Below are 22,350 nucleotides of genomic sequence, written 5' to 3'. Positions count from 1 at the left end.
GCAGAAGGCACACTGAATGTGAAAGTAAGAAAATACCTATCACCTTATAAGTCAGAATATAATAAGCACACGAAAAAATCCAATATTTACACATGGCTCCTCTCACCTCCATCGTGCCTCTCCTCAAATATCACCTTATAAGAAACTTGCCATGACTGTCCTAGATAAACAGCACCCCCAAACCCCAGTATATACATTACTCTGCTTTATTTTACTTCACAGCACTTATCACCACCAGGCATATGTTTATCTGCCTATTTGTTCACTATTTGTCCCCCATTCCTCCCCTTACACCCCTTACAATTAGAATGTAAACTCCTTGAGAGCGAGAACTTCATTTTGTTCACTGCTGTTATCTCCAATGTCCATACTAGTACTGGCACCCAGCAGGCTATCAATAAATACTTGTTAAAGGAAAGAACGCGTGATAGGAAGCAAGACTTGTAGAGGAAGAGTACTGTATTCCATACTAGAAGTTTGGGCTTGATTCTATGTCTGATAAGCCACCCTTGAGGGAGTTTAACGAATGACTAGATATGCATTTTAGAAAGCTCACTCTGCAGAATGGAAGATGGCCTAAAGAACAAGGCAAAGAATGGATTAGAGAACATGGTGGAAAATGGAATGAAGAACAAAATGGAGGCTGAAGGAAAAAAGATCAATTAGGAAGTTACTGAAATAATTCAAATAATATACAAGAGAGGTCTGAGCTGAGGCCATTTTATATTACTTAGATCTTAGTGAAGAAATAGTGAAAAAACAGAGGGAAAACAATATGTTAAGAATATCTTTTAATCAAAGTTTACCTGGGAGCTGGAGTCTGGGACTCTTTCACTTTGAGTAAAATCACAGAGTCTGATCCTAAACAAAAAAACACAAGAGCATATCATTATTAACAAAATTCCACATGGTTGTACCTTCTAGATGTCTGTAATTTAAGGTCCCATACTTTGTTATATTCTATTTCCATAAAAATAACACAGCATAAAGATAAAGGTAAGATGGAAGAGAAAGACAGGCAGGTCCATTTTTAACTGAGCCATAAAGAGGGCTTAGTGAAGAGCTTGCCTCACAAATAAAGCAATCACTCTAAAAAAAAAAGTATATATGCCATTCAGCATCTCCTCCTGGACTGAGCTTGTTCCCTGTGCTTCTTCTACTCCTGGGAAACAAGAATGTGCCAAGATTTCTCAAGTCTTTAGTTTATGAGCTGCTACAAGAGTGAATAAGGTGAAAGAGGAAAGGGGAAGGAGGAAGGGAAGAGAGGAGAGAGGAGGAGAAGAGGAGGGAAGGCAGAAAGAAAGAGAGCAACAGCTATGTGAGAAGTAGCAGAGTCTAAAGAGAATAAACTCTATCATTCTAGCATTTATTTTCTATTGACAGAAGTAGGAATCATGTCCTTCTAAAGCACCAGGATTAGAATCTCACTTAGAATATTTAATAAATGGTACAAGGAAAGTAATTAAATGGTTCAAGGAAAGTAATTAAACGGTTCAATGTAGTATACTGGCTCCAGTTCAGTTCTATCTAAGCATCTGACATACAATGCATGCTCCTGAAATTAATGGCTTTTAACAATAGTTCTCAGTAAATCACCTCACAAACTTAACTTTTCATGAATATGTGTAGCTATATAATGATGTCATCAACAATTTTAATCCCCAAGTGAGAATTTTAAGTGAAGAATAGATTAAAGAAAAAATTAAATGACTTGAAGAAGGAAGGGAGAGCCTTAGAGACTGATCTAGCAAAAGACCCCTAATGTCTAACCACTTAACATACAACTTGTTTTAAGTTACATGCCTAAATACATACCATAAATACACACATAACATATACTTAAATGGAAAACCAAGCAAACAACAACAAAAACTACCATAGCAAAACTTTTAATTACTGGAATGCTTAGAGATTAAATATTTTGGTTAAGTAAAAGTTAGGTAGAAAACTTTGTGTCCAAAACTTGCTAATGACCTTTCCAAAATGCATAAACCTACTACACGTTTTATACACAGTACTTGTTTAAGAACTTTTATTTCAATTCTTAATTAATGTTCCAAAACTCCTAGAACTTCAGAGTACTTAATTCTCATTGTAAAGTACTAGAAACAGAGAAAGTACTGAAGTAACTGGGCTTAATATACTCGGACACAAGATTGCTCAGGAAGTTAATCTTTTAAATAAAATATTATACGAAGTCATTTGCATCTCCATGTAAGAAAAAAGTAAGCTACTTATATGTTTCATTTACTCATGGCATGGCTAACTGAATTAAATGTATTTAAGATATCTTATATCTTAATTAAGTTACATGTGTGTTACTACCTTGCCTATAATTCATACAGATCTAAAAAGCCATTAATTGGCTATAAGGATTGGAAATATAGTTATACAATACCACTTTTACCTTCAGATTGTGTACTTGAAGATGTTAAGTTATCTGGCTGATGTGAAAGAGAGTGGTGATGTTGGGGCTGATGGAGAGGATCAGAATCTTTGGATCCAAATGCAACAACATCTGGGGTATAAGATGATATGGAAAACACACTGTGGGACAATTGTTCCTGGGCAGTTAAAATGCTGGCAGATCCAGATGACGAAGTATCAGAGCCAATGATCTGAGCTGCACAAGAATTTCCATTTTTAAACAGTGAGTCTTTCAAAGTATTCTTACTGGAACTAAGACAACGAGACCTAGCAAGAGAAGAATACAATTTCAATATCGAATAACAAAATGCAGAATTAAATTCATTTGAAATATGTTTCTGTGACTCACAGGTGTAAAGGAAAATGTGTGGTGGGTTTGGCTACAGAAAACTGTTTCCCTGTGACCATCTGAAGCAGCTGTCTGTAAATCTCTCGTTCTTCCTCTTGAACTGTCTATAAAAGAAAAAAAGTCTTAAATACATTCAATGAGGCAAATATTTCTCAAAGTAGTATCTAGACTCCCAGAAGCTCTGTCAAAGCTCTGGCAGCATCCTCACGATAATTAAGAATTATGGTTCATTAATAATATTCTAGAAAATTATAAAGTATACATAAGAGGAGTTGAGTGAAGCAAATACCAGATAGTATATTTTGGAAAATTATGGGGCATATACGTAAATAACAGCACAGGAAAAACTATAGGTTATGAAACCAGAAGGCCACTTTTGTGTCGCTGATAGAGTCCCAGAAATAAAACATTTGAGGACCTCTAAATAGGACTCCAACAAACCCCTTGACTCCTGATACCTGTTAGAAAAACCACAAAGAAGTAACCAGAACAGTCAAGATCAGAGTGGGATATCTTGCTAAAGTTTCCTATTCTATCCAATTTTTAAGAGTGTAAGTATTTTCTAGAGATGGTTTTCTCATTGCCAACATTTATTTGTTTTTTTCCCTCAAGTCCCAATACTGAATTTAGGGAAAAGCACATATTCCACAGCATAATTCACTTATTGACTTAAACACCTACTATGCTCCATTCACTAGAGATACTGCATTGAATAAAATAAAGTCTGTGCTGGATCTCCCTGGTGGTTCAATGGTTAAGATTCTGCCTGCCAATGCAGGGGACACTGGTTTGATCCCTGGTCCAGGAAGATCCCACATGCTGCAGAGCAACTAAGCCTGTGCACCACAATTACTGAGCCTGTGCTCTAGAGCCCATGAGCCACAACTACTGAGCCCATGAGCCACAACCACTGATCTGCATGCCACAACTACTGAAGCCTGCACGCCCTAGAGCCCATGCTCCACAACAAGAGAAGCCACTGCAATGAGAAACCCATGCGCCGCAATGAAGAGTAGCCCCTGCTCACCACAACTAGAGAAAGCCCGTGCACAGCAACAAAGACCCAATGCAGCCAAAAAATAAATAAATTAAAAAATAATAATAAAGTCCATGTCCTTGTGAAGCTTACATTACTGAAAGACTGACAAACTAGCCAAGTAGTATGAAGAAAACTAAAGATAAGAGAATAGAAAGTGATGGAGGATGAACAGCAAGAACAGGTAAGAACTCTCTACAAAGGTGATATTTCAACAGAAACCTAAATCAAAGGAAGAAATCAGTCACAGAAATTTATAAAGAGTATTCCAGGTAGAGGCAAAGCAAATGCAAAAGCCCTGAGACAGAAATATGCTTGATGTGTTCAAGGAACAGTAAGGTCAGTGTGAATCAGGAGGAGAACAGTAAGAAATGAAGTCACTTAGCAGAAAACCAGATTACATAGGGACTTGTAACTATGATCATGGTCAAGTATCTACTCTGCACAGATCCCCTGAAGCAACAGGCTGCATTCATTAAATAACATGCCCCAGTATTTTCAAAAATCTTATAGAGAGTTTAATACAACCACCAATCTTCATAAACTAATTTTAATACTTTGTGCCAGTGCTAGCAATATCCTATGCTGTGACATTTCAATACACATATAAGCATTTCATTCAATTACAAATGCTTGTTAAAAGCACAATGAAAAAAGCAATTATCTCTGCAAAGGTAAAGAGACATTGTTTTTTCTTGTTGCATCTTTTTTTTTTAGTATATAGTAAATTCCAATTACATTGTCAGTATAATGTTACTTGTACTGTGTGGCATGACAACTTCTTATGAGGAAGAGCTATCCTTAAATCTGAATAGTTTGAGTGATCAGAAAAGGTAGAACGAGTTGAGCATCTGGTGGCAAGATAGACCCAAAAGAAAAAACAAATTTGTAACGTTCTATATGAAGAAAATAATCACCATTATTTATCCCTTAGACATTAATATTATATTCCAGATAAGGGTGATCCTCTTTTTTAGTGTTTGTGAAGGGACTGCCTACAGTATTAAAAACCATAATTAAAACAAATGCCTCTTTATTAAAACATAAATTGGCTATCATGAAAATTCTTCAAGTAGATAATATGAAGAATGAAGCATCATAACAGATTACTAGATTCTGAGAGAGATCTTTGCCACCCAACTCCATTGTGATCTATATACAGGAAAGTTGTGTTATCTGGCACTTTAATGACTGAAATTTTGAATACCCTTCAGTGTAAATCTTGACTCCACCTTCCCACTACATCAAGTAACCTAACCTACAATACTATGGGGTTAACAGTATGTTGTTTTCAGGGTTGGTAAAATGGAGGGAGGGAAGGGAAATCATAAGCAGAATACCACATCTGCGTCATGGATATTATTAATCATTTTAGTTCATTTCCACTGTCCCAACAAACTACTTCTTAAAAGGCTTTGACTGAATTTATCATATCAGTAAAGCAGATAAACTGCTGCAAGAGGTTACTCTGCACTCCAAGGGAAGGTAAAGAAATATCTCTATCACTTAAAGACCTCAAGAGAATACCAAGAGTAATGTGATGGATAGGACCTTTGTTTGTGGTACCCTAAAGACTTTCAACCAAAAGGAGAAAGCTGGGGGTGGGGGGAAGGAGAGGAAGAATAAATCAGGAACTTGGGATTAACATACACACACTACTAATATAACATTGATAACTAATAAGAACCTACTGTATAGCACAGGGAACTCTACTCAATACTCTGTGATAACCTATATGAGAAAAGAATCTGGAAAAGAATAAATACATGTATATGCATAACTGAATCACTTTGCTGTACATCTGAAACTAACACAGCATTGTAAATCAACTATAATTCAATAAAATTTTAATTTAAAAAAATTTTAAGGACTTATTGAGATATAACTGACATACAATAAACTGCATATATTTAAAATGTACAATTTGATTTTTTTTCTTATTAGTAATGTATATACGGCAAGCCCAATCTCCCGATTCATCCCAATAAAATTTTTTTAAAAAAAGACAAACCATAAAAAGTTAGAAACATTTCCCTCCTCCCTGATATCACATAACAAAATGTTTTCTTGAAATAAATTTTTATACTTATAAATAAAACATGAAGAACCAAGGAACCATTAAGCAACTCAGCTAATGCAAATTACAAGAAATCTAGATTAACTGAATGCAGAGTTGATATTTAAAAATAATTTAACACATATAAAAGTCCCCCCCCAAATCATTTTCCCCAATAAATATATCTTCAAAGAAAAGCTTCTGTCTGAGCCTGAACATCCTCACAGTCATTAGATAACATAAAATGAACAGAAATAAATGTTTCATATTCCAAATAATTATCTGAGGTCCTTCAAGGCCCATACTTTCAGTTTAAACTGATTTATGGTTTAAAAAAGAAATTACAGAAAAAAGGTTAAGAAGTTCTCACTGTTCTACATGTTAATTTGGAAGTTATAAGAATTTATGTTTTTTTAAAATGATGCAAGGTGCTTTTCTGTTTGGGGCTTCATTAAATAAAAAACACTGGGTATGTTACACTTTATTTAGAACCATTTCAGACAAAGAGAAAATAGTCTAGGCAACTCTCAAAAGAACGCTTAGCATTTAGCTTTACCAAAAGAAAATGCAGGATGCAAAGAGGTAAGTCACTTGAAACTTCAAACATAATCCTTTTTTGGAGAGCATCTGGTATATAAAGTAAAAAAAATATATATTGCTCTGTATATTAAACTATTTTCTATTGAGTGAGCAAATTAGGAAATTAAGAGGAAAGGAAGCTATAATTGGATAAAATGTTAGAAGTTGGCTAATATTATGTTTTAAACCTAATAATGGACCAAAGAAAGTTTAATAAGTGTAAGGATAATTAGTAAAGTATGTTTTTCTTAAAAAAAAAGAATAAAACCACCAGTGTCATCCATAAGGCAGTCCAACATCTTAAAATGCTGCTCAATATGTAGCAGAGAAGCATGTCTGGAAGCAACATAAAATTGAAAAGAAACTACTTGTGTTTTTACTATTTAAACTTTCTCTTGTCCCTAGTATTTTTTTCTTTCCTAAACAGAAACACATCCTCTGTAATAGTGCTAAGAAACCTTCCGTGATAATGGAAATGATCTCTATGTGCACTGTCCAATATGGTAGCCACTAGCCATATATGGCTGAGTACTCGAAATGTGGCTAGTGTGACTGAGAAACTACATTTTTATTTTATTTTATTTTATTTTATTTGAATTAACGTAAATAGTACACATGGCTAGTGGTTACCCTAGTGGATAGTATCGTTCTGTAATGTTGCTCTTGAATCAGCCATCAGCCAAGTGGTGGTACAGCCACCACCAGCATAGTCCCAAATTCTTCTTCCTCATATATTATCTTCAAACCCCTCTTGTAAGACTGAACAGTACAGTGGTGACATGTTGATTCTGTAGATGGCTTCATATTCCTGAAGGTGTTAGACAATTCCAGAAGTAAGATTCATACACAATTCTCCTTTAATATAAACAACAGAACTATCTTGGAGATACCAACATTTCCATGGAAAATAACTTTTCCTCCAGTTTAAAAGCTCCCATCAGTAATTTGAGTCCGAGGGGGTAAAAGCAACATTTTAATCTGGATTATCTGTAAAATCCAAGACTAAATACCTAAATAATCTGTTGAGAGTTTCATTTCATAAAGTTTGGTCCAATATTTTGTCTTATTCATATAATACAGGTTACTCCATATTTCTACACTACTTGCTTTTCACAGCAGATTATAGACCTAAAAACTGAGGCAAGGGCTACCCTGCTGGCACAGTGGTTAAGAATCCGCCTGCCAATGCAGGGGACACAGGTTTGAGCCCTGGCCTGGGAAGATCCCACATGTGGTGGAGCAACTAAGGCAGTGAGCCACAACTACTGAAGCCGATGTGCCTAGAGCCTGTGCTCCACAACAAAGAGTAGCCTCTGCTCTCTGCAACTAGAGAAAGCGTGCGCAGCAGCAACGAAGACCCAACACAACTAATAAATAAATAAATAGTTCTGTCAGAGACCCCTTTAAAAAAAAAAACAAAACTGAGGCAAAATTTCCTTCATCTCTTGTTCCATAGGATAGGTTCAACCCTTGGCATCTTCTTGACACTGCAGAAGGAAAGAGAAACCAACTTCATGTCCTCCATTGACCCAGACCCTGGCTTGGAGGGTAGATTGGAAGGATGAAAGTATTTGGTCAGCCCAAGTCCTCAGGCTGGAAGTGAAGGTGAAAGGAGGAAGCGCTGAGTGGTCCCAAGGACTGGTTGGCTAGTGGGTGAATGGTGGGCTTACAATGAACACAATCTAAAGGATCCTGGTGATGCCAGCAGCAGCCATGCGGGGCAGGGAGGGGTTTGGAGGGCCTGTATCCAGCTGCCATGCTATTACTGTCTCTTTCCCCACAAGCCTCTCTGTATGCTGTTGGCTGCCTACACTCTAGCATAAGCACAACCCCCACAACTCCAATAATTTAAAAAGATTACTGATGTATGTAATAACTGATACACAGATGGTACTAAATTCAATGTTACAAAAGGTAGTGTGAAAAACAAATCACCCATTCATAACTGTTGCTCAGCTCTTATCACCAAAGGCAACTGTTGCTAGTTTCTTGTCTATCCTTTCCCTGATAATTATGATTTACTAGTTCTATCACACTCTGCTTGAATACTTTAGATTCAATACAAATTTAAAACCAAAAAATACACAGCATTTTAAACTAACCATGTCACAAATAATCAAGTTTTGCCACCTAAGAGAATTTCACCGCCAAAATGCATAATTATTTAGCACATAATGCTATATTCTTGACTCCACGGTCTGTAAGCTCCAATGGGCAGGAACCACATCACCACGTTGTGTAACAGAAAGCATACCACACCAGACTCCTGCCGAAGAACTGGGCTGCAGGCTGGCCACCGATTAGTTGTGTGACCTCTGATCTTTACCTTCCAACTTTGTAAGTGGTTATTACCTCATCTCTACCTATTTCACGTGGTTGAAAGAATTCAAAACAATAATACATGTGGAAAGCACACTGGAAAAGTCTAATGCTAAATAAGTATGAGGTCATTATTATTCATTTGTATCTCCACAGCAACCAATCCAAAGCTGACTAGATGCATAATAAATATTTAACTGAACAGCTGTAAGCACATTTCCTTATTGTATAAATTATGTTATATTTACAGAATTGATTTTTTCCTAAGTTTACTGAATGAATATAAAACATACTGTCAACACATCTTTCTTGTAGAGAAAGTTTATGATCTCAAAGATTTTACTCATAATGAAAGGATGTAAACTGCTTAGCTGGCTTCTTGATTTTTCTTTTATATTGAGGAAAAAATATCCTAGTTAGGAGTAAGGGCAGGTATTTTATCCAATCCAGCAAGGTTAGTTTGCCACATGAAACTAGAATTTTAGGAAGGGTCCAAATGAGAACAGATATAGTTTGATGTATGAGAAGCCACTCAGACAATACTGAAGAATAAGTCTGCTATCCAACAGGAATAGAAGATGGTAAGAAATATACTGAAGTCCTGCTAAAATATCTCCTTACTTTCCTTAGAACAGATGCTGGCACTCAAAAATAGTAATCAAGAAAGAAAATAAAAACACAGAAAGGATTAATGGAATGGTTAATAAACATCTAAGTGAGAGGGAATATATGGCTGATGTAGGAAGAGTCTTACTTTTAGCAGCTTTTGTTGCAGGTTTTCCTTACCTCTTCTGCTGTACTAATATGTCGCCTCTGAGATTTCTTGGGACTCAAAAGATTTCGACGACATGAACCACTCCAAGATGGACTTGGAACAGGCTTAATAGGAAAAGATTTTTCATATGCAGACACATGGCAGTGATGGTTTGACTTCCCTGTAAAAGTGTTTGATAATCCACTGGGGGAAAAAAAAAGTTTGTAAGAAAAGACAAGAACAGTAAGAAAATCTAACCAAGTGATTATTTTCACTTTCAAGAAATAACAAAAACAAAAAATTAGCAGGTAGAATGGCAGATGTACCCCATGACAGAAATATACAAGATATGATACATGAGTTGCTTCATCAGGTTCTGCCACTTAGGACATCTTAAACTGCCAAACTATACAATTATCAAACACCTAAACTTGTATTTCTTAGCTTTGCCATCTACCAGTTCCTTTGGTCAGAAACCATAGACCTGTGTGGTATGACAGAAAGCATATATCAGATTAGACTTCTTCAGAAAACCTGGTTTCTAGGTATGATAACATGCACACACTTTCTATTTACTCCCTGCAGCCCCCTCTCCCAGTCTTTTGGAGAGAATTATTTTAAGATTAAACATGCAAAGATGAATAAAGCTGCAGCTTCTCAACTAAGCTTTTCAATTGAATTTTAAAGTTTCCTAAAAGACCAACAGAGGGCTCCCATCCTTCATTAAAAACAACTAGAAGGCTTTTTATGAGGCTGCATCACTGTAACTTCTCCTTCTGGCCTCACTATTTACCTCTTTTGAAGGAGAATTTTTGTTTGTTTGTTTCTTTATACCATATGTGCCTCAAATAATGGGAAAAATTGGCAAGAAAAATATTTTTGTGGACTCAAACCCCAGTTTTATCTCTAAGATTAGGTTAATAATTTAAAGTTCTTTTTTATGTGTTCTTTTTTGTCTTTCATTGCCCAGCATAGGTACTTGTGCTCAGTATAATCACTTTTCTTCCTTTCTGCCGAGGGTGAGGAATAAAAAGTGCATGGCTGACCAAGCTGCCTTTGCTGGAACAAACTCTCTAAATCCATACATGTGGTCTGGATCCAAATGAAATCAGACTAGGCCTAAAGAAAATTAACAAGTGCATATATTCTCTCTAACTCTTCAAACTCTGTTTTCTATGCATGTTAGAGTGGGGAAAGGAGCAAGAACTTCCAATTTCAGAAACAGGGTTCTTTTCTCAGGATGGGTAGATATGGCTAGGAAAAGATGGCAAGGGCAATATAATTTGCTTAGTAAAGATATAATGAATTCCCCACAATGTCTTTTGTATTTATTCTTCCTAGTGTGTGTGTGTAATGCAAAAGATTCTTTTCCCTAAAGAAACAGTATAAGGGCATCTTGCAATGCCAGAAAGCAAGGGTGCTACCAGCAAGGAACAAAGTTGAATCAGACACAGATATAAGTCTGAGGAGTAAAGCTGTGAGAATGTAAGCATTAAAAGAATAATGACTGTAGTGGACTGAAACATAGTGAACCCATGACACTAAAAAAAGAACAGAAAAATTCATTTGAACCACATGAAGTGGCTATTAAAAAACTTACTTTGAAAATCGGTAATGAAAAAGAAAGATCTAATCACATATTCTGCCTTCCCAGTAGGAAAGTATTTCAGGGCAGCCAAACAGCCCTAAATAATGAGGAAAAAAGCTCTCCCATATAGCAGAGGGCCAATTAATTAGTGTAAAAGAAATGATAAAATTAGAAAAATACCATTTCATTAACTCTAATAAAATTACTGTCAGGTCAAAGGGGGTCAAAAGGCACAAACTTCCAGTGATAAAAGAAGTAAGTCATGGGAATATAATGTAGAGCATGGTAACTATAGTTAATAATATCATATTTCATATTTGAAAGTTACTAAGAGTAGATCTTAAAAGTTCTCATCACAAGAAAAAAAATCTTGTAAGTATGTATGGTGATGGACGTTAACTAAACTTACTGTGGTGATCATTTCACAACATGCACAAATACTGCATCATTATGCTGCACACCTGAGACTAATATAATGTTATATTGTCAATTATGCCTCAGTTAAAAAATTATTAACAGATAAGGATTCTCAATTGATATTAATAACTCTCGGGCCGATTTGAAACTGGTCATTCATATAATGCCAAAGTAACATCATTTAGATTACATTCTAGTCACAAGGGGGAAGAAAACCTAACTATACAATTAAGGACCAGAGTGTTATCACTCTAATCTAGAGGTCAATCCAGCATCACTGATGATAGGATTGTAGGTTTTCTAATATGATGTAACACAGCATCAGCTTTTATCCAAGTAAAAAATCTAGTTTACAAAATACATAGAGGACAAAATAATGATACTATGAGAAAGCAACCTGTCAAATCCAAAACGTGGAACATTATGCAGAAAAAAGTCATGTCATACAAAAAAGGGGTGCAGTTCAAGACTGTAACAGACTTAAGAGTGATAACTACCAGATGCAATTTTAAATTGCATACTGGTTTGGACAAACTAGCTGTAAAGGATACTTCTGGATCAACTAGGAAAATTTAAAATTTATTCAGTGTACAAGATAAAATTTACTGAATGAAAAGGAGAAGATGATTGAAACAGATTACAAAAGAGTATGCACAGTATGAACTCATTTTTGGAAAAAAAATGTGTGTCAACAGAGAAAAATATCTGGAAGGATATGCACTAAGACATTACAAAGGTGACCTCTAACTGGTGGGAATATGATGTTTTTATTGTTTATTTGTGCTTATCTGTATTTTCTAATTTTGTACAAAGCATATGCCCTGTTTTTGTAATAACGTTATTAAAAAAAATAACAGCATGGCATTATTGAGTAAAAAAAGCAACTTGCCAAATGATGCATACAGAGTATCTTTAATGAAGACACACATTATACATTTTATAGTATTACACAGCATATATATCATCCTATATTTAAGTAAGAGAGTGAAAGAGAAACAAGCGTAGGAAAAGATTTGGCAGGAAATGAAGGGGAAGGGAGTAAGATTGTGAGTAGTGGTCAAAGGATCTTTGGCTTTACTGGTAATGTTTTACTTTTTACAATGTGACTATATTAGTGAATTCTTATATAATTTTTAAAATATTAAGAAGTGGGGAAGACACTCTCTGGGAGCACTCACACATGCTTCCAGAGTCCATGTGCTGATAATCATAAAATAAAATAAAAACCATCTTGCTGGTTTCAATCAACACCAGAAAGCTTAGCTTTGACTAAGTAGGAAACTGAATGATCTCACATGCCTAAAATCCATCACCAGAGTACTATTTAAGAAGTCATAAATACCATATTAAAAAAGAAATACTAATATAATAAAGTACTTGAGGGAAAAGTTTCTAAGCCAAACTTCATCTGCCTTTAATAATCAGTAGAAGTTTGGTGAGGGAATAAGCAGGGCTTATAAGTTAGACTAAATACAATAAAGTTCTTTATGAGTCTATTTTCTAATAGAAGTAGTTGACTAAGGTGTAAGGCTGCTTCGGTTTAAGCCAGATCTCTGCTCATCTGAGAGCGTACAAAATGTGCTGGTTTCTTTGCTACTGAAGTTGCAGAAATTGATCAATTTTAACTTTAAGGTTCATAATAGTCACATTGATCCTGAAGGGTCCCAATATACTTGTATCCACCAAGATTTCCCTCAAAACTCTCTCCCTCTAATGATAAGATTTGGCTGTCACCAAAATTCAGCATCAGATAAAAGCTGAAAGTTCAAAATTAATTTGTCCATATCTCTACGGTTTAAAGTTCAAAAATGGTGTTACTTTTTCAAAATGCCAATGTAACAACTATCTTACAGCCATTTTCCCTTAAATTAGAGGAAGGGCTTGTGAACTAAGCAGCCAGAATACTTACCTTGAGGTCTTTCGGGTTTCGAGGTAAAGACTTCGGCTGTTTCTTGATTTTTGTAAAGTTGAACCTGATGCCGGAGTGGAATTTCTCCACTGGCCATTTGCACTCTGGCCAAAGGTTCTTAGGTCTCCTGAGCCAAGAAAACTGTCTGAGGAAGGGTTGTCTAGAAGAATAAAAGTTTGAATAAATTAAACAAATATCTACAGTGGTTCTCAATATGACTGCAACCATGTCCAACATTGTATTCCAAAGTAATGTGGCATATCACCATGTCTCTCGCAGAAGAAAGATCCCAGTCTCAACTGCCAGTAAAGTCTGCAGTAAGGGAACTTCTACAAACTATAATTGATTCAGCCATACTAACCTGAAAATTGATGAAGGAGCTGAATCCTGCCACAGCCATGTGCCTTATCTGCATCAATGTGACTCCGTGGTGTCCACCAAAAGTCAACATTTTACCCCAACTATATCTTGCAAGCACTCCCAGGCCTGGGCCTGAAAGAAGGTAGGCCAGACCAGTAAGAAAGCAGGTGGAGGGCCAAGGAGAATTGTAATTCAAATGAACAACAGTTATTGCTTAATAAGCAGCCGGTGTCACTTTCTCGTTTTTAATTACCATGTTAACGACTCAGGGGCTCTGTCTAAGAGCAGAGATAACCTAAATGCTGCTTATTCTGGCCGGCTTATGGCAGGAATGACCCATCATATGCATTTGGTTCTGGTATGATAACCTTTAGTCACTTAATGTCATAATCATCAGACACATCAATACTCGGATGCTTGCTACTGCAGTCAGACTAAGCGAGGATTAATTATTATTTGAATTTTCTGACTTGTGGTTTACAAACTGGGGTAATAAAAATCTTACAAAGTTTCAGCTAGGAGTAGAAAAATTTTTATACCCCCCTCTATCAGCAGGATGGGACAACTTAAAACAGCACCTTCAAAATAACTTCAGATGTTAGGTTATGTAACTGAGAAGCACCGTGGAAAGACAAAAATGTAATTCTCTACTTCCTGAATTTCTGTCTAATGCCAACATCACTTTGTGGATCCTCTTTCAAAGCATACTACTACAGAACTTTGCACAATATTATGTATTTATGTTATTTAAACTATTTAATGTAGCTTTTGATACTCTATCCAAAAAGTTAGGCAGCTGACAAAAATATCAGTTTTGTATCGGATTAGATTTTTTTTTTTAGGTTGATCAGGATTATCAGAATTTAGGGTAAATAAGAGAAAAAAAGCAGCAGTCAGAGGTGGTATTAGTACCAGCTGATGTATAAGTGGATGACCTAATCTAATAATTAAATTTACTTTCCCAAAATGAATTACAACCTTTTCCCTTTGTAATCAACAACTATCGGGGCTTCCTAGGTGGCACAGTGGTTAAGAATCCGCCTACCAATGCAGAGGTCACGGGTTCGATCCCAGCTCCAGGAAGATCCCACATGCCGCGGAGCAAGTAAGCCCGTGTGCCAAAAAAAAAAAAAAAAAAAAAAAAAACACAACTATGCTTGACATCTATTACTATTACTGTAAAAACAGAGACATGAGGCTAATGAAAACGAGTTTCATTAAAGGACCAGAAAATCATTATCTTTAAGCAAAGCAGTAACAGTAGAAACCTTTGTCTCTCATACTTTTTTTGCTAAAATTTGATTAGGGAATGATCTAACTAGAGACGTCTACTTGAGGAATAAGTCTACCAAAGAATGCAAATTTGAGACCAAGGATAAACCAGAGTAGCCTCCTCAATGGCATCTGACAGAGGCTTTGGCTTTAAAATTCAAGGGAAAAGCACAGGATCAGGCAATCTATTTCACCAGAGTAAGGTGGTTCCATCCCCACTCAGTGAAATCACTGAAAAGTGCTCTACTGCTGATGGGATCAAGCAAAGCTAGAGAGCGATCAAGAGGAGGCTGTAAACATTCTTTTTTAGTGACAGTTTAACCTAGTATTTTGTTATCATTAAAAGTCAGATTGCAAATGCCACAAATAAGATTACTTATGTGTACATATACACACACGAACTACGGAGAAATACACCAAAATTTTAATTTTGGTTGTGTTTCAATGACAGATGATGAGCATTTTTCTACTTTTCTCTACAAATTTTCTACAAGGGCAGGCAATAATTTTATGGACATAACAAAACTATATTAAAAAAAATTGTGTCAGGCAATCACTTACTATGAAAGTAACCATCAGTTGCTCCTGCTAACTTTCAGATTTAGTTATTATGAATACAGGATGCTTTAATTCACCTTACCTACTAAATGCCAGTTTGGCAACCTAATTTAACATATTTTCCAAAGATAAGACATTAATAATGATTCTAAGCATGAGCAAAATCATTTCTTTTCATCTTAAGCTACTTTCTTTAAGGTTTAAAATGTTTTAATTTTCTTTTCAATTGTGCTCTTAATAAAATCACGAGGTCTTGAAGTCTGACCAGCATTAAGTTATTAAAGTGAAAATGTTGCATTTTCTCTGCTTTCTAAATTAAAAAAAAATCAACGTTTTTAACAGTCTAATCTTGGGATTAAGAAGCAAATATTTTAAAACCTTGATATAGAGAGGCAGATCCAGTAAAGTATAAATGGGACTCTAGGTTCTAAAGTTTGAGGTTTTCCTGTGTTTGTTTTCCTCTTAGTGCAGGAGAGGACAGTAAGAGAGGAGATACAGACCAGTGCATTTAGAATGAGGAGACTATGGCAGGTAAACCGGGGACCCACATTCAGCCTAATCAAGAGGTAAGGCTCAAGGTGACTGACCACAAAAATCAATGTGGAAATTACTGGAAAAGAATAGGAGATAGCAAAAACAATATTCTGCAGGACTGGCAACGAACAAGAATGGGTGTGGCAAAGTAACAAAGTTAAAAAAAAGTACATGGTAAAAAGATCTGAATTAAAGTCTCTAAGAAAAAACAATATAGATCCTTGGTATTCACAGATTTAAAATTCTGATTGTCAAGGAGCAACCTCAGAGATCTGTGACATGCCATAAATTTGTTTGGTCAGGGACTAGATTATATTTGGCAGAGGCATAAATCTGAGTCCTCTGCTTCAGGCTGTAATTTGAGAGAATGAATCTAATAGCTCAGCATCCCCATTTCACATGGTTTTATTATTCACTGTTGGTATTCTCTAGTCATCATCATGAATAAAGTAACTATTATGAATTAATTTTTTTCTTTTCCTAAAAAAATAGCCTTCGAGTGAGAGATAAAAACTCTGGCATAAGATTTTGATATAGGGATCAACTTGTGGTATGAGGACAAACATAGAAAAAAATAACCCTCAAGAATCATGTAACTGAGTAGAAAGCCAGCAATCTGGTTAAATAACCACCATGGTCAAGAATATAGGGACCTGAGATGATCTCAGAAATTTCCTTTGTGAATAGCAAGGGTCTACTGAAATTTAAAAGAAAAAAGCTAAAAACAAATGATTTTAAATCATGTTATTTATAATAGTTGAAAATGGAGAGGGTGAAGGGACCTAAACCACAGAGAAAATGAAGGAAATGAAGTCCCGGGCCCATTATCCTAATCACAGCCACCTGGATCCAGCTGTGTTCCTACATTAAACATTTTGAGAATTTCACAAAGATAACCTGGTATATACTATGTAGCACTTCTAAGTATAACCTGAAGCAGCACCCTGTTATCAAACATACTGATATATCTACAGTGAAAAGTGTAAATATTCATACTTACAGAGATAAATAAAAGACAAAACACAAAACAGTTAAATGTCAGTTGTTCATGTAGCTTTTGCCAAATAATGAATTCAGCTCAGGTCAGGTTTTGACATCAAATAAATTATGAAAAAAATTTTTGGTTTTCTGAGCTTTTTGGATTTTGGAATGCACATAAAGGATTGTGAATGTGCACATAAATTCCACAGATTAAGAGAAATCAACAGAAAAAGGTAAATATGAAGAATAACAGATAAGCAGATAGAAAATTAAAAAAAAATTGGGCTAACAAAAGATCATGTGTTTCAAATCATATGATGTGTACATGGACATATACTTAGATAAAAAAACAAAAAAGACCACAGAGTTAAGTAAGAGTTGAGTTAGCCAGATCTTGAGTATAATTTGAGTATAATTTTCTATATACAATTGTTTGCTATTAAGCAATTACTTTAAACTAAAACCAAATATTCTGTCCAATGATAAATCAGCATTCAAAATTACAAGCAAACACAGCCTGAGCTCAAGTGAAAATATTAATGATCTGATTTCATTATCCATTCAACTGTCCTTCCCCTAAGACTAATACTAACAAGCTATCAAGCCAGATTTCAGGCTCTCTGCTCATCAGAAAGGCCTTTTCAAAATGATGATGGCAGAAATACTTTCTGAAAAACTTAACTGATTTTTCTATACAACTATGCACATACTACGTGGAGCCCATTTTCCACCCTGCGGAGAGGAAATCCAGTGCCCAGGGTAAAGTACCACCCACCTAAATTATATTTAAATATAATACAAATCTAAAAGAGCATCATACTAACGTCTTTTTAGGGGAGGAGATCTCATCTTGCTGACAAAGAATCCTGAGGAAGCCAAATAACAACAATAATTATTATTTGCATTTCATATTTATTATCTCAGCTTATTCTTATAAAAATCCCATTGAAACAGGTTCAATGGTATGGCTAATATTCCCATACTTATGGTCAGGTGAGGAGATTAAAGCATGAAGAGTGAAAAGACTTCAGAAGACCACTATAATTTTCCTGGGTCACACTGCCAGGAGGCTAACCAATAAAAAACTCTTAAGTTTCCCCAAGACAGAGTCAGATCACTGGAAATCCAAACCTTAAGAAGGGGGCAGATGAAAAGTCAGGCAGGCCAGGGGCTAGGAATAGCCTAGAGAATGCTGACTTCTGTCATGGATCACAAGTTGGAAAGGCAAGCCCTTGAATATGCAAGCATGGCTGTGGCAGGTGCTAGATAGAAACATGTAGTTAACATTTCCTGCCCTAATGGAGGGACAAGCTTGGGTAGAAATAAAGTTTCAGGATTTGTAATTTCAAGCAGAATACAAATAGGCTAGCTCTGTGCTTTAAATCAATACAAAACAAATATCCTTTACAGCACATACACATATCTTAAAAAAAAAAAAAAAAGCCAGAAACAAAGCTGTATTGCTTTTAACAATGGCATAATAGACAAGTAGGAGAATGGATTCCAAAAAAATCTTTCCCTTTAAAAAATATTTGGTTGAGACTAGATCAGTGAAGTATTATAGCAACCATACACATACAGCTCAATAAAATGATGTTTTAGTGGAGAAAATACTATTTTGCTTTTGACAATGTTTTCACTTTTAGAGACAGTAAACACAAACAATTTGCTAGGAAGAAGTATGAAAGGTAGAAATGCCTTGACTCCAAGTAATGTGTCATACCTGAATAATAATTTGGATTATAAGATGCACTTCTTGTAGAACAAGTGTAAGATCGGTCCAAATTTCCTTGCCTGGAAGGTAAAATCTAAACAAAACGAAAGATTTTTCTTATATCATATTTTTTACAATAAAATGGAATAAAAATTTACACTAGGAAAAACGTACAATTAAAGATTATGACACATTTCAGAACTGAATATAATAATAATATATATTATAAATAAACTACACACTAGTAAGAAAGGAAACACATAGACAATCTGATGAAATGATTAAGGATTCAAGGGGAAAAAGGGCAAAATATCTATTATACAACTTAATTCAAAGAATGCTCATTAGAAGGTATATGTATATAGTATATTCTGTTCTCAAAGCCAGCTGTATCACATATCAAAGCAGCTGACAAAATCAACCTGATTTTGATTCTTTTGATAACTTTACAGGACAGTTCTTCATCAGGGGTGCTGCTGCAAAATCTGGAAATGTGTAGATATATATTCAGTTATCAAAATGATTACTGGAGGCAGATGCTATAGGTATTTAGTGCTCAGGGGCCAAGGATGCTAAACATTCTGCATACAGCAAAGAACGGTCTCATCCAAATTAGTAATGGCTTCCTACTGAGAAACACTGCTCTATTAACAGCGCTCCTCAAACCTTCATGTGCATATAGACAGCTGGAGATTTTTTAAACTGCAGATTCTGATTCAGTAGGTATGGGGTAAAGCCTGAGATTCTGCTTTTCTAATAAGGTCTCAGGTGATGCTGATGCTGCTGGCCCCTGGAGAAAATAAGCTTCACAGAACAGAGAAATCTCAGAGCTGCTGTGTATTTTCATAGTTTCCTCCCATTTAATGCTCAGCAAATTTAAGACACCAGTTTAAAAGAACGCTGATTTGTGTATTAGTAATTGTAATATTCAGAGGACTAATACAGAGTTTTCTAAAAGGTACCGTTCTCCAAGAATTTACACACAGCCTGGTTCTAATTTAACTTATCTTTTTTTTTTTTAACAGAAAACGCTTTGCATTTTTAATTGGTAGAGATAATCTACTAAAGTAACAAATCTGAAAACACATTTTGCTTTTGCTGAAAAGAAAGTACTATGTTAGAGAAGAACTAAGAGAAACCAGAACTAAAAGCATTTGAGAAAAGTAGGCATATGTTATAGTCTATGGCAATGCAGCTGCCAGAGGTGCTGTTTTCTCCATTTGTGAATTCCAAATACCAGCATTACTGACTCTAAAAAGTTTACATATTTTCTTGTGCTTTTGAGTGTGGGACTTAAACTCTATCAGATGAAAACTTAAGCAAAAATAATTCATTAATTAAGGAAAGAAAATTATTGCTAACCTGATGGTCAGAAAGTGAATGCTGGTCCTCTGGAAAACCTGTTTGTGACAGGAGATGGGTTTTGAATATGGAGTTGTGGTTCACTAATGTTACTTCTCCAGCATCCATCCTCATCCTATCAGCAATATCATCTGGGGAAAGAGTCTGGATTAGTTCAAGTCACATAATTCTTCATTACCTACTTGCCTCTGAACCAATCTTTTCACGTAATAAAAATGATTTCCCCTAAACACCTCTACAGTCAAATAAAACCTCTCCTTCATAACTATTGGCAAGAAATCTTAAAATGTCACTGTCCAGAAAACAGACCCATGTGCAGAAATTGGTTAATCTGGAATTGAGATTATCTACTAAATGGTTCAAAGCTTGTACAAGAATAAAAAGAGCCTAATTCAAAGTTTTAAAAATAATGAAATCCTCCCAAAAGAAAATTTTGATTATTTTAACTGCAGAAAAAATTTTAAATATTAAAAAAAGGGGGGGATTTCACAATTCAAGACAAATACTCTTAAGCCTGGTTTATCTCCTCTGTTTCAACTCAAAAAGGTGCTTTAAAATTTAATCCACCTAAAAATTTTTTCTGCAGAAAGAATAATTTATTCATATAGCTCTTAACAGATATCAGCTCAATTACTATAATACTGTGGCAGAACCTTACTTTATAACCATTTTTGAGACCTTTGTTACTGTAAAAGAGCTAGAACAGGAACAAATGAGAGTAAGGCAACTCAGTGATTTACACTGATATCAGCAATAAAAGAAAAGGGAAACGACCAGGAGAAAGATGGTAGAATAAACAAAAGGGAAAAAACAGTAGAGAGGAGACTACTATGGACTTAAAAGTAGAATATGGGATGCTGTAAGATCTAACTGTACAGATTTTTCAACCTGTTACTAAATTGACTACTAGCCTTGACCTTATACTGTTCCCCACTACAGACATAAAGTACTATGAATAGCAGAAAATGTTTCGATCACAATTAATCCTCAATGCCACTAGCTAAATGAAATTTAAATTTTACCTTAAGCAAATTATTTATCATATAGACAGCAGTATAACATAGTACTAAAGAACAAGGACCTTGGAACCAGTCCCCAAGTTTAAACCCTGGCTCTGCCAGTTATAGTTGTGTGATCCTAGGCAAGTTTCTTAACCTCTGTGTCTCAGTTTCTCTGTCAATATAATGGAGATAATAATAGCACTTACTAGGTACTGCGGTAAGTCCCCTACATACGAACAAGTTCCGTTCTGAGAGCGCATGTTCATAAGTCCAATTTGTTGTTAAGTCCAACAAAGTTAGCCTAGGTACCCAACTAACACAATTGGTTATATAGCACTGTACTGTAACAGGTTTATAATACTTTTCACACAAATAACACATAAAAAACAAACGCAAAAAATAAAGAAAACATTTTTAATCTTACAGTACCTTGAAAAGTACCGTAGTACAGTACAACGGCTGGCGCTTCTTAGCAGTACCACCTACATCACTGTTGCTTTTATGCTTGCTTCCGGACATCCTGGGCTTGAAATAAAGATACTGTACTACTGTACCCTATACAGTACTGTACAGTAAAGTACACAAAAGCACAACCACTTGTAGAGGATGCATGCATGTGACTATGTATGCCAGAAACGCGAACTAACTTATGTGATTGGACATGCGAATCCACACTCGCATCTTTGAAAGTTCGAAACTCGAAGGTTCAGATGTAGGGGACTTACTGTATTAGGTATTTCAACTACTTAAAAAACAAGACCTTGCACATAGTAATGCTTGCTATTGTGTGTTTGGCATTTTCAACAACATGAATGAGAAAATGCTTTAAAATTTTGCTATAAACAATATCCCAACCAAAAGAAAATTGTTTGGTATACTGTATTAAATAATTAGGATATCTCCTTTAAAATTATTATTAAGCACAAAGATGCAAATACTGAAAATATTATTAAGCACAAAGATGCAAATATTCTTTCCCTCTAGCTAATCTAATAAGAGTAACTAAAAGGACTGTACACTACTTCACAGTCAGTCTTACCCATGTCAGGTGTTTTCACATCACTGACTTCAGCAAAGATACAAAGTCCTATAAAAGAAGACAGAAAACAGAAATGTTACATTCTGAAACATCTC

General features: G+C 35.4%; 1 protein-coding gene across 6 annotated transcripts in view; it reads right to left on the bottom strand.

Moving 5' to 3' along the window:
* The window catches only part of SENP1 (SUMO specific peptidase 1), a 50,579-nt gene that overhangs the window by 24,143 nt on the left and 4,086 nt on the right, over nt 1-22,350 (bottom strand). For 3 of the 6 annotated variants that reach the window (XM_057701251.1, XM_057701252.1, XM_057701250.1), the window contains 8 exons: nt 22,256-22,303; nt 20,216-20,346; nt 18,863-18,947; nt 13,435-13,594; nt 9,553-9,724; nt 2,777-2,880; nt 2,408-2,694; nt 807-861 (listed from right to left, as the gene is read on the bottom strand). In XM_057701251.1, the coding sequence (XP_057557234.1) occupies nt 807-861; nt 2,408-2,694; nt 2,777-2,880; nt 9,553-9,724; nt 13,435-13,594; nt 18,863-18,947; nt 20,216-20,346; nt 22,256-22,259 (998 nt within the window). In that variant the 5' untranslated portion in view covers nt 22,260-22,303. Of the gene's footprint in view, nt 1-806; nt 862-2,407; nt 2,695-2,776; nt 2,881-9,552; nt 9,725-13,434; nt 13,595-18,862; nt 18,948-20,215; nt 20,347-21,645; nt 21,742-22,255; nt 22,304-22,350 lie in introns of all 6 variants that reach the window. The other 3 variants (XM_057701253.1, XM_057701254.1, XM_057701255.1) reach the window with 2 other exon arrangements.

Source organism: Hippopotamus amphibius, chromosome 12 (genome assembly GCF_030028045.1).
Source record: "Hippopotamus amphibius kiboko isolate mHipAmp2 chromosome 12, mHipAmp2.hap2, whole genome shotgun sequence".
Taxonomy (NCBI): Eukaryota; Metazoa; Chordata; class Mammalia; order Artiodactyla; family Hippopotamidae; genus Hippopotamus; species Hippopotamus amphibius.
Note: the sequence above shows the minus strand (reverse complement) of the source record. Positions and strands in the feature narration are given on the sequence as shown.